Below are 11,546 nucleotides of genomic sequence, written 5' to 3'. Positions count from 1 at the left end.
CATCTCCAGGAACGGATGTGTGTGTGTGGGGGGGGGGGGGGGGGGGGGGGCACCGGCTCCGCGCCAGCCCCAAATAAACAGTAATATATATATGTATATGTAAAAGCTCAAATAAAGGCCCAACTAAATATTAACATAGCCTAGTTCCAGAACTTCCCCTACATTTGCCCTGCTCATCTCTGAATGAATTAAAATTGAATTTGAAACAAAACTTGAATTGTTTAAAAAAAAAAAACTATGAAATCAAATAAAATGTATTCCAAATGTACGAGACTTTCTACCTCGCAAGTGTCGAGCGAGGTAGACATGGTAAATAGGTAGCCTATAGCTTATGGGTTGGAAATGAATTGGCTTACTAGCCGCATTGTAATAGGAGAGATTTTTAAGATAATTTGAGAAAATAAGAACTATTATTTTTTAGAAGAATAAAATGGGCTCAATGACAATTTCTTATGAATCAAGAGTATTTTTATAACATTGCAAGAGCTTGAGGCGCCTTTATTATGAGGCAGGGGTATTTTGGTAACTTGTTGATAGGTTTCATTGAAGTAAAATTTCAAAGTATGGGACCCTAGTATAATTTTTTAAAGAATGTTGGGATTTTTAGTATAATTCTCAAAAAAATTCAAAGAATAGTCATTTCATTTGAAGGGAAATACATACATTATTACAAGTTTAAAGAGATTTTACGAAAAAAGGGAGAATGGTGTACGATGAGCGAGAGAAATAGTTGGTATTGAAACAAAAGACATTATTAACGGGGATTTGAAAAGCAAAAAAATGTTGTCTTCTCTTTCTTTTTAATTATATGAGATTATGCACCAAAACGGGAAAGAAAAAAGCTTTTGGATGGAGTCCAAAATTAGACTTGACCCATCAAAACCAAATGCAAACTGAGGACCTGGTTTGTGACAAGGGTACGAAATGTACTGGTGATGGGTTTCAACCATCAATATATATATATATATATTGTTTTTGTTTTTTGTTTTTATTTTGGTTAAATTAGTTTTAATTTAACTTAATTATCATTTATTAACTTAATTTTGCTTAATTATAGGCTTAAGTAACAGAGTTAATAATGAAAGGTGATGATGGTTTTTGGGACCGACCACCACGTGCCACCTCTACGAATGGGCCTCGAGAATTGAATCTCGGACTTGACGATGTCGGACCTCGGTGATAGAACCTGCAAGACAACGAAGTGACGGGCTAGGGTCCCCCGGGATGGACTCCGACGCTCAAATCAGTAGAATAAATACAAATAGTAATAACTGTGAGAGCTGTAGTGCTTGGTCATACCTGGTGAGAACTCTTGTCTTTTATATGCGGACCCGTTATGGGATACCCGAGATAAACCCGTAATGAGCGGGGGCACGACTCCCGAGGATCTCGGTCAAGTTGGAACGGGTCTTGCGGCCCGGCCCGAATTTTTCGGGCTCCGCTCCGGATTGTTGACTTGCCACGTGTCAGTCTCTCAAGCAATCCACGTGGCAGGCAAGACTATTAGCGCGTAGCGGTATTTTGGTAATTTTAGGTGGTGTCACATCACTTGCCCCCCACTCCTTGAGCCGAGCTGAAAATCATGCTGGGTCGAGAAGTACCTTAATTTCTGAGGCTATTCGATCGCAAATTCTCCCTAGGACGCATAAGGGTGTTTTTAAGCATGAGATTAATGCCTAACAACCTCATTTATTACCTTGAAATTACAAGAAGTCCTTGGTTAGAGGGAAACATTCGTTAGAGGGAAACATTCGTTGCTTTGAATTTTTAAGGGGTGTTTGGTTGGAGGGTTTGGGCCCCTCTATATAAGGCCCCACCCTACACTCATCACTTCAAAACAAGCTCCCAATTCATTGAGGTTAGCCTTTCCCTCCCTCATTTACTTTTATTTTTTCCTTATGCTTGTCTTTTCTCCTTTGATTTTTTTTTTTTAAAAAAAAAACCCATCTTCTCCCTCGGCTAGGCAGGGGCCTGGCTGGCTGAGGTCGGCCTACACAGACAGCCTCGGCCATGGCCGAGCAGCCTCGATCACGGCCGAGGTCGGCCCCGCCAAGATCAGGCGAGGCCGAGCTCCCTCGGCCATGGCCGAGGTCGGCCTCGGCCCCTGGCCAAGCTAGGCCTGGCGAGGCCGAGGTTGGCCAGGGCCAGGTAAGCTCGGCCATGGCCGACCTCCCTTTGGGGAGCCCTCTTTCTGCTTCTTTTTTTTTATATATATATGTATATATATATAAATATATATATAAATGGGTGAGCATTGGGTTGGCCATGGCCGACCCTTGGGTTTTCCCCCCTCCCATTATTATTATTATTATTATTATATTGTTAATAATAACAAAATAGGCTTCAAAATAAGGTTTAACTTGACTGACCCATTTCTTTGACATTTCTTTGTTGCAGACGTAGTTTGAGATTTCTCAAGCTAAACAGTGCTTGCTGAGCTCCCTTAGACTCGAGCCCAGTTGTGGTTTTCCTTCCCTGATCTCTGCCTTCATTCTCCTGGTCAGTGATCTCTTAGCTATTTTTATTCGTAATTTTAGCATGTCTTATTCCTCTGAGTCTGAAGCCTCCAGAACTAGTTCTAGTAGTGAGGAATCAAACATCGAGTTATCCAGTCCCTCCCATGGCCCCCTTCGTAGGCCTGAGAAACTGAGGAGGCCCGAAAGAGTTTCACCTCATTCCTCTTCGAAGTCCCATGTGAGTAGTGATCCCAACTTAGAAAACTTACGATGAGTATTGGTACAGTGAACCCCGAGGTCTAAAAGCTCACCAAGCCCCCCATGGTTGTATCATCGTGTACGAGAAAGCCCTCGTTGCTGGCCTTAGGTTTCCCCTCGCGACCCCCGTAGTTGAGGTGTTCTCTGTCGTGGGGTTATGTCTTTCTCAACTGACTCCCAATGGCTAGAGGTGCCTAGTTACCTTCGTTCTCTGTTATCAAGCTAGAGACTTTGAGCCTACTGCCCAACTCTTTTTTAGGATGTTCAAGGTAATCCCCATTAGTAAAATCGAATCTCAATTCGCCTTCTCTCCCCTCAACCAGGGTCAGTTCATAGTCGATAACCCCACCTCGGTAAAACGATAGAGGAGTAGGTTTTTCTTTGCTGGCTTGAAAGACGGGGGGGTCAGCTTCGGGGTGCCAATTGAGTGGGCTTTCCAGCCCTCAAAAGTTCGTAGTCGCGGGATCACACAGGGCGAGCTTCATAATATTCAGATCTTGAGGGAGTTGAACCCTATCAGCGCTCAGGCCTTGATATGTGATTGTACCTTGTACCTGAGGGGTTTATCCACTTACACTTGCCTCGAGCCCGATGTCACTTTGGGTAGTCATTTTTCCCCTATTTTCATACTTTTTGACTTGTTGTTTTTCTTGCCACTGATATCTTGCTTGTGCCTTTGCAGCTGAGATGGTGAGTACCGCTTTCATCTGGGGGAAGAACAAACGGAGACCCGCAGAGGATGAGGGCGCCCCTGCTCCCCCGAAGGGAAAGGCTGCATTGGATCCCCCTCTGGCTGAGGAAAGGGAGCCTAATCGCACTAGGAAGAAGAGGACCTCCCAACCTCCGAGACAGCCCATGCCAGCCCCCGAGTCCCCCTCCTCCCACACTATCCAGACTATGTTCCTAACTGGGGTGTGAAGGAAAATGACCTTAGTCGATATAGTCAGGTAGCGAGACGCATGATTCACCACTTCGCCAACCCCGCCGACCATCAAATGCTGGCCGAATAGTCCTCGGAGGCAGCGGAAGCCGCCTTGTGCAAGTATTTAGCCCAAGTAATCCCCTCACTTTATCAACATCTTTTAGCCCTAGCAATGTTTCCCTTACTTGTCTTGCTCATTACAGGTGGTCACTCTCGTTTCAGACTTTTCTGGACGTTTTTCCCAAACTTCCAGAAAGACCTTGGAGCTGGATACACAGTTGCATGAGAGGGATGAATTACTGGAGAGCCAAAGGAAGAACCTGGATGAGTTGTCCTCCGAGTGGCAATCCTTGGAGCAATATATTCAGGAACTTGTGGTAGAGCTATCCCGGGCGGGCTCAAAATTATCCCAGGCGAACTCAGTCATTCGTAAGTACAACGCAAGTATGCTGAGCCCATCAAACTTCCTAAGGTGGAGGAGTTCATCCAGCAAAACTTGCAGGAAGCTTGGACTAAGGGATTTCAAGCCCATGCGACTGAGGTGCTTCGAGCTCATCCGGACTTGGACATGTCCAATGTTCGGTCCGTTGAAGAAATTGTGGCCGAGATGGAGGACTCGGAGATGGCCGACGATAACGATGCTCCGCCTGATGCTTGAGTTTTTTCCTCTTTTCCTAGCTAGGGTTTTTTTGTACTTCCTTTATCACCATGTATTGGACCATCGTACTTTTATACAATGCCATTCTATTTTGACTCCTCATTTCTTGATTGTGGACATATGGGCTAAGACTAGTTGAACCCCGATCCATTGCACAGTTGAAGAGGGCTAATCTGACCCTTGGTTCTCCCTAAGTCGACAAACAGGAGGGTGTTGTGCTATAGCTTTTCCTTGGCTATTAGTCTGCCTTTGGGGACAGCCTAGGGCTCATGACCCTTGGATTTTAGCCCCTCCCTCGCGGAGGAGGGTGTTGGCCTAGAGTTTTTTCGTAGCCATTAGTCCGCCTTTGGGGACAGCCTAGGGCTCGTGACCCTTAGATTTTAGCCACTCCCTCGCGAAGGAGGATGTTGGGTTAGAGTTTTTCTGTGGCCATTAGTCCACCTTTGGGGACGGCCTAAGGCTCGTGACTCTTGGATTTTAGCCACTCCCTCGCGGAGAAGGGTGTCGGGCTAGAGTTTGTCCGTGGGCCTTAGTTCACCTTTGGGGACGACCTAGGGCTCGTGACCCTTGGATTTTAGTCACTCCCTCGCGAATGAGGGTGTTGGGTTAGAGTTTTTCCATGGCCATTAGTCCACCTTTGGGGACGCCCTAGGGCTCGTAACCCTTGGATTTTAGTCACTCCCTCGTGGAGAAGGGTGTCGGGCTAGAGTTTATCCGTAGCCCTTAGTCCACCTTTGGGGACGACCTAGGGCTCGTGACCCTTGGATTTTAGTCATTCCCTAGGGAAGAAGGGTGTTGGGTTAAAGTTTTTCCGTGGCCATTAGTCCACCTTTGGGGATGGCCTAGGGCTCGTGACCCTTGGATTTTTCTTTGGCGAAGTGTTGTCTTTTGTGAAATTGCTCTTAGATGGAGAGAATTCAAAGTATTGCCATTAGTCATAAAAAGAGTACAAAGAGGTTCAGGGAATTCCCTTGCTCATTGATAAAACTTCCTTAAGTTTTGCACATTCCAAGTATGCTTCAAGGGCTTGTCTTCCATGTCTTCTAGTCGATATGCCCCCGGACTTAAGGATTCCACCACCCGATACGGTCCTTCCCAGTTCAAAGTTAGTTTATTCGCGTCTCGAGGATGACTCACGTCAAACCGTCGTAGTACAAGATCTCCTGGCATGAAACTCCTACCATGGACTCGTCGATTGTAGTACCTAGCAATGCGTTGGTTATAGTCGGCTTGTCGAATTCGCGCCAGGTCTCGAAGCCCATCCATTAGATCCAAGTTACACCTTAGCCCTTATTCATTAACCTCGGGATCGAAATGCTCCACTCGGTAGCTCATTACCCCAATCTCGACAGGGATAAGAGCCTCCGAGCCATAGCACAGTGTGAAAGGGCATTCTCTTGTAGCCGTTCCCAGCATGGTCCGGTAGGACCATAGTATATTGGGGAGCTCATCTACCCACCGGCCATCCGCCTTGTCAACCCGAGCTCAGAGTCTTTGTAGAATGGTCCTGTTCGTCAGCTCCACCTACCCATTAGCTTGAGGATGGGCCACTGAGGTAAAATCCTGCTTAATCCCCAACTCGCGGCACCATTCTTGCACCGACCGGTCCTCAAATTGGGTGCCATTATCCGTTATTATCACCATTGGAATACCGAACCGGCAGATGATGGATTTCCATAGGAATTATTTTACCCTCCGGCCTGTAATAGTTGCCAAAGGCTCGGCCTTCACCCACTTAGTAAAGTAGTCGATGGCCGCTATTAGGTACTTGTTCTGTCCAGCTGCTAGCGGGAAGGGCCCGAGGATATCCACTCCCCACCTGGAAAATGGACAAGGTGAAGCCAGGTGGGTGAGTTCAGCTGCCGGGGTATGAACTAGGTTGGAAGTTCTTTGGCATCTCTCACAGGTCCGGACCAACTACATAGCGTCGCTCATCATTGTTGGCCAATAATACCCCTGTCGAAGTGCCTTCTAGGAAAGAGACCGAGCTCCAATGTGACTGCGGCAAATCCCCTCGTGGATTTCCCTTAAGATGTTGTCGGCCTCGACGGGCCCAATTCATTTTAGCAGCGGCTGAGTGAAGGATTTCTTATAAAGGTCTGATCCGATCAGAAGAAACTTGGCATCCTGACGCTTGAGTTTTTGAGTCTCTTGTTCCTCCTCTGGTAGCCATACATTGGTTAGATGTGCTACAATCGAATCCATCCAATTTTCTACCTCTTCTATGCAAAGCTGCTCTGCTTCTATCTCTATGCTCCTCTGGGGCAACGACTCCATGTAGACAGCTCGGGAATTCCTGGGGAAGGAAGAAGCAGCTATCCTCGAGAGAGCATCCGCCATTGCATTCTGCGCACGTGGGACATGATTGATTTTCATTGCTTGAAACCGTGCCATAAGACCCTTGGCTATTGCCAAGTATTGGGCCATGGCATCCTCCCGGGCCTCAAACTCCCATGTGACCTGTTGCTCAATTAAGTTCGAGTCAGAATATACCTTCAAATCCCTGACTCCCATATGTTTCGCTAGTCTGAGCTCGACAATGAGCGCCTCGTACTCGGCTTCATTGTTAGAGGCATTAAACTCAAAGTGGAGGGCATATGGCCAAGCCTGGCCATCGGGGCCTTGGAGCAGTAATCCAGCGCCACTACCTTCGACACTGGAGCTGCCATCGACAAAGAGAGTCCAAGTCTGGGAAACTCCTTCGTCCGCTTCCTTTGGTAGGGTGCCTTCCAGGATGAAGTTAGCAAGAGCTTGCGCCTTGATGGCCGGCCGAGATCGATAGTCGATGTCAAAGGCACTTAGCTCCACCGCCCATTTGAGCATTCTCCCCGATAAGTCTGGCTTTCCCAACACATGTCTCAATGGCTGACTTGATAGGACGATAATATGATGTGCCTCGAAGTAGGGCCTCAACTTTCGAGCGGAGATGACTAGGGCATAGGCCAACTTTTCTGTTGGTGTGTAATGAATCTCAACTTTGACCAATCTCTTGCTCATATAGTAGACCAGCGTTTGAACTTTGTCCTCCTCCCGTATCAAAACCGAACTGACGGCCTCATCCGAAGCAACTAGATAAATTTATAGTGACTCTCCCGGCTATGGCTTAGCTAGGACTGGGGGGGGAGACTAAACATTGTTTCAACTGCTCAAATGCCTCTTGGCATTCCTCTGTCCATGCAAAATTTCGGACTCGAGTCAAGGCCTTAAAAAATGGCAATTGCCTCTCCGCAGATCTTGCCAAGAACCTCCCTAATGCCGCTATCCTCCCGGTTAGTCTCTGTACCTCCTTGATACTACGAGGATGAGGCATCTCGAGAATGGCTTTTATCTTCAAGGGGTTAGCCTCAATTCCCCGGTAATGCACCATCAACCCCAAGAATTTACCAGCTGTCACCCCGAAGGCACACTTAGCCGGGTTGAGCTTCATCTGGTACTGACGCAAGGTCTGGAGGCATTCCTCCTAGTCGTCTGGATACTGCTCAGCCAAGAGACTCTTGACCAACATATCATCAATGTAAGCTTCCATGTTTCGACCGAGCTGAGCCTTAAACAGCTTGTTGACCAACCTCTGATATGTAGCTCCAGCGTTTTTTAACCCAAAGGGCATGACTCGATAATAATAAGTGGCCTTATCTGTGATGAAGGCAGTCTTTTCCTAATCCTCAGGGTGTAGTGGGATTTGGGGGTACCCCTGGAATGCATCCAGGAAACTCATCAGCTGACATCCCGCTGTTCCGTCAATCAACGCGTCAATCCTAGGCAGAGGGTAACTTTCATTCGGGCAGGCCTTATTAAGATCTTTAAAATCAATACAAAGCCTTCATTTTCCTGACCCCTTAGAAACAAGGACCACGTTGGCTAACCACTCTGGATAGTCGACCTCCTAAATATGATTAGCCTCCATAAGCTTTTCAACCTCAGCCTCTATAGCTTTAGCCCGCTCTGGGGCAAACTTCCTCTTCCTTTACCTCATCGGCACGCAATCAGGGTATAGCCCAAGCGATGGGTCATGACAGCCGGGTCTATCCCCGGCATATCCAGTGTAGACCAAGCAAACACATCTTGATACTAGCGCAAGAATGAAAGGACCTTGGACCGCAAGGGCTCCTATAACTTGGAACTGATCCGCACTGTCCGATCGGGTTCTTCCCCTAGCAAGACTTCCTCGAGCTCGTCCACCAGCTCAAAGGTCTTAGGCTCATCCGGACTTTCCAAGATGAAACTAGTAACCACCATGAATGGGAAGAGCGGCGAAACTCTGTCCCTCCCCCCTTACCGATCTCTGACCTGCTCCTATGCTTGAGGCTTTTCCCTGTTTCGTCTCCATCTGGCCATAACTATCTTGAGGGATAGCATCCTGGTTCAACCTTGAGTCTGACTCTGACCCCTTGGATATAGTGGCACTCAAGGAGGCTACATAGCATTCTCTAGCCTGCCGTTGGTCTCCTCTTACCTTGCCAATCCCTCCCGGAGTAGGGAATTTCAACAGCATGTGATACGTGCTTGGTACCGCCCTCAGAGCACTAAGCCCGGACCTACCAAGGATTATATTGTATGCCGAGGGAACATCAGCAACCAAAAAATCCAACATCACCTGGGATTTATGAGAGCCACTACCGACTGTTAGGGGTAGTCGAATCAACCCCTCGGAATGAATCACCATTCCATCAAAACCCACCAAGGGGACATGGACTGGCCTCAGTTGATCGAGAGTGAACCCAATCCCTAGGAATGCCCTCTTGTAAAGAATCTCCGAAAAGCTACCTGGGTCCACGAGGATTCGCCTCATCTCCCACTCTCTTACTTGAGCAGTGATCACCAACGGATCTGAATAGTTGGGGTAACTCGGAAGATCCTCTTCGGAGAATGTGATGACCACCTTCTCATTTACCATGCTCTTGGGAGCAGTTGAGTGAGGCCCTGGAACTGTTCCCATCGCTAATGTGTACAAGATAAACTTCTGTCATCCCTCATCGGAGGGCTGTTTCCTTCTCTCCGGGACGGTGTTCGACTTCGCTCTAGAAAGCGATCACGAGTAGGGGACCTCCTTCTTTGCTCCGATTGGGATTCTACCCTGCTCAAGTTCACACCTCCTCGACTAACGAAATCCCGGAGGTAACCTCGGTTGATAAGCTTCTGTATCTCTTCTTTCAATTGGATGCAATCCTCTATCTCATGGCTATGGTCGCGGTGGAAGCGATAATACTTCTTCTTGCTTCGAGTGTTAGGTGGAGACTTCGGCGAGGGAGGACATCGCAAATAATTCTTATCCTCTAGTGCCAAGAGAATTTCTGCTCGACTAGCATTGAGGGGAGTGTAACTCACTGGGCTTCCCCGTGCACCCCCAAAACCCAGGCGATCAGGAGCTCGGGAGGGGCGATAGTCCGTCTTCTGTTCCACCATCAGCTTTTTCTTCTCCTTTTCTCTTTCTTTCTTGTCAGGTTGTTCAACTCGCTTCACCTTCATCACCTCTTCCGCATTGATGTACTTATTAGCCCGTGTAAGGGCTTTTGTGAAAGTACGAGGTGGAGTCTTGGCCAAGGACTAAGCGAATAGTCCCGCCCTCAAGCCATTCTGGAGAGCCACCATTGCGATCCGCTGATCGAACTTGTCAATGCTTAATGCCTCCTCATTGAATCTAGCCACGAAATCCCTTAGGGACCCTGGTTTTGCTTGATGTTCACCAGAGCCATGGAAGACTTCCGGTGGCGCTTCAAGGGAGTGTAATGGGCTAGGAAGCAGGTCTTTAGCTCTTCCCAACTGTTGATGGAACGATAGGGAAGACAGGAGTACCAAGTCCAGGCATGACCTCCCAAAGTAGCTGAAAATGCCCGGCACCACATCGGGTCGGACCACGATTGCACTAGCATGTGAGAGGAGAAAAGTTCTACGTGATCATAGGGGTCTGTGCTTCCGTCATAGAGCTTGATGGATGGGATACGAAACCTTTCTGGTGGAACCTCCAACATGATGCCCTTGCTCAAGGGTTGGTTAGAGCCGAGGTGGGGCAGCTCTTCCTTTCCCTTTTTGAGTTCTTGGACTTGCCTTTCTAGGAAACGCAACCGCCTCTCCTGCGAAGTCCCTTCTTCTCGTGAGGGGAAGAAGTAGATCCTGCCGCCTCAGAGGGGTGGATTTCTTGGCCTGACTGACCGGATTGACGAGGCTCCCGAGTAGGAGGAGGCGACTGGTGCTCCGCCCTCTGAGGGCACGTGCGGACGATGTTGTTCATTCTGGTGTAAATAACTAGTCAACAACTCTGTTAACTGTTGGACTTGATTCTCCAGTTTGGTGAGTCTGTCCTCTGGCATTAGATTGGGCAGAAGTGGTGGATTCTCCCCTTGCGGCGAAGCCTTTAGATTGGCACCAACTTGGCTACAAGTCACATCCCTTCGGGGAGCCATGTAGTTAATTATGACTAGGAGCGAAAGTTGTGTGGTACTTGTGGAAAGATCGAGGTCCGAGGTGAGGAGTTGAAGTCCGAAGCGCGAGGTAGGGAAAGAAGAGGCTGGCGAGTCTGGACGTCGGCCCCACATTGGGCGCCAAATGATGATGGTTTTTGGGACCGACCACCACGTGCCACCTCTGCAAATGGGCCTCGAGAATTGAACCTCGGACTTGACGATGTCGGATCTCGGTGATAGAACCTGCAAGACAATGGAGTGGCGGGGCTAGGGTCTCCCGGGGTGGACTCCGAGACTCAAATCAGTAGAATAAATGCAAATAGTAATAACTGTGAGAGCTGTAGAGCTTGGTCATACCTGGTGAGAACTCTTGTCTTTTATATGTGGACCTATTATGGGGTACCCGAGAAAACTAGTAATGAGCGGGGGCATGACTCCCGAGGATCCCGGTCAAGTTGGAACGGGTCTTGCGGCCCGGCCCGAATTTTTCGGGCTTCGCTCCGGATTGTTGACTTGCTACGTGTCAGTCTCTCAAGCTATCCGTGTGACAGGCAAAACTATTAACGCGTAGAGGTATTTTGGTAATTTTAGGTGGTGCCACATCAAAAGGAGTGTCTAAAAAATAAATTAAATCACAAAGACTTAACCTATTTTTAAAGTATAAAGATTTTTTTATACAAATCATCGAAGTCACATGGATCATTTGTACAAAAATAATACATATTATGTTACCATAAAGAAGGCCAGGCCCCACTAGTTTATCCAAATGAGATTTAAATGGGCCCAGCCCAAGTCCATTGGGCCCTCAGAGAGCCTGTTGGGGCCGTGTGGACCGAAAGGAGGGAATGTGT

At 48.0% G+C, this 11,546-nt stretch overlaps 1 protein-coding gene across 1 annotated transcript; it reads right to left on the bottom strand.

Moving 5' to 3' along the window:
- Positions 1-6,352: 6,352 nt before the first annotated feature.
- Positions 6,353-7,721, bottom strand: LOC127796857 (uncharacterized). Its single transcript, XM_052329263.1, has 2 exons — positions 7,427-7,721; positions 6,353-7,362 (listed from the first exon to the last, which is right to left on the bottom strand). The coding sequence occupies exons 1-2, from the start codon at positions 7,719-7,721 to the stop codon at positions 6,353-6,355; spliced, it is 1,305 nt and encodes a 434-aa protein (XP_052185223.1).
- Between the last annotated feature and the right edge of the window lie 3,825 nt (positions 7,722-11,546).

Source organism: Diospyros lotus, chromosome 3, assembly GCF_014633365.1.
Source record: "Diospyros lotus cultivar Yz01 chromosome 3, ASM1463336v1, whole genome shotgun sequence".
Classification (NCBI taxonomy): Eukaryota; Viridiplantae; Streptophyta; class Magnoliopsida; order Ericales; family Ebenaceae; genus Diospyros; species Diospyros lotus.
The sequence above is the reverse complement of the archived record's forward strand: the minus strand, read 5'-3'. Positions and strand labels throughout refer to the sequence as shown.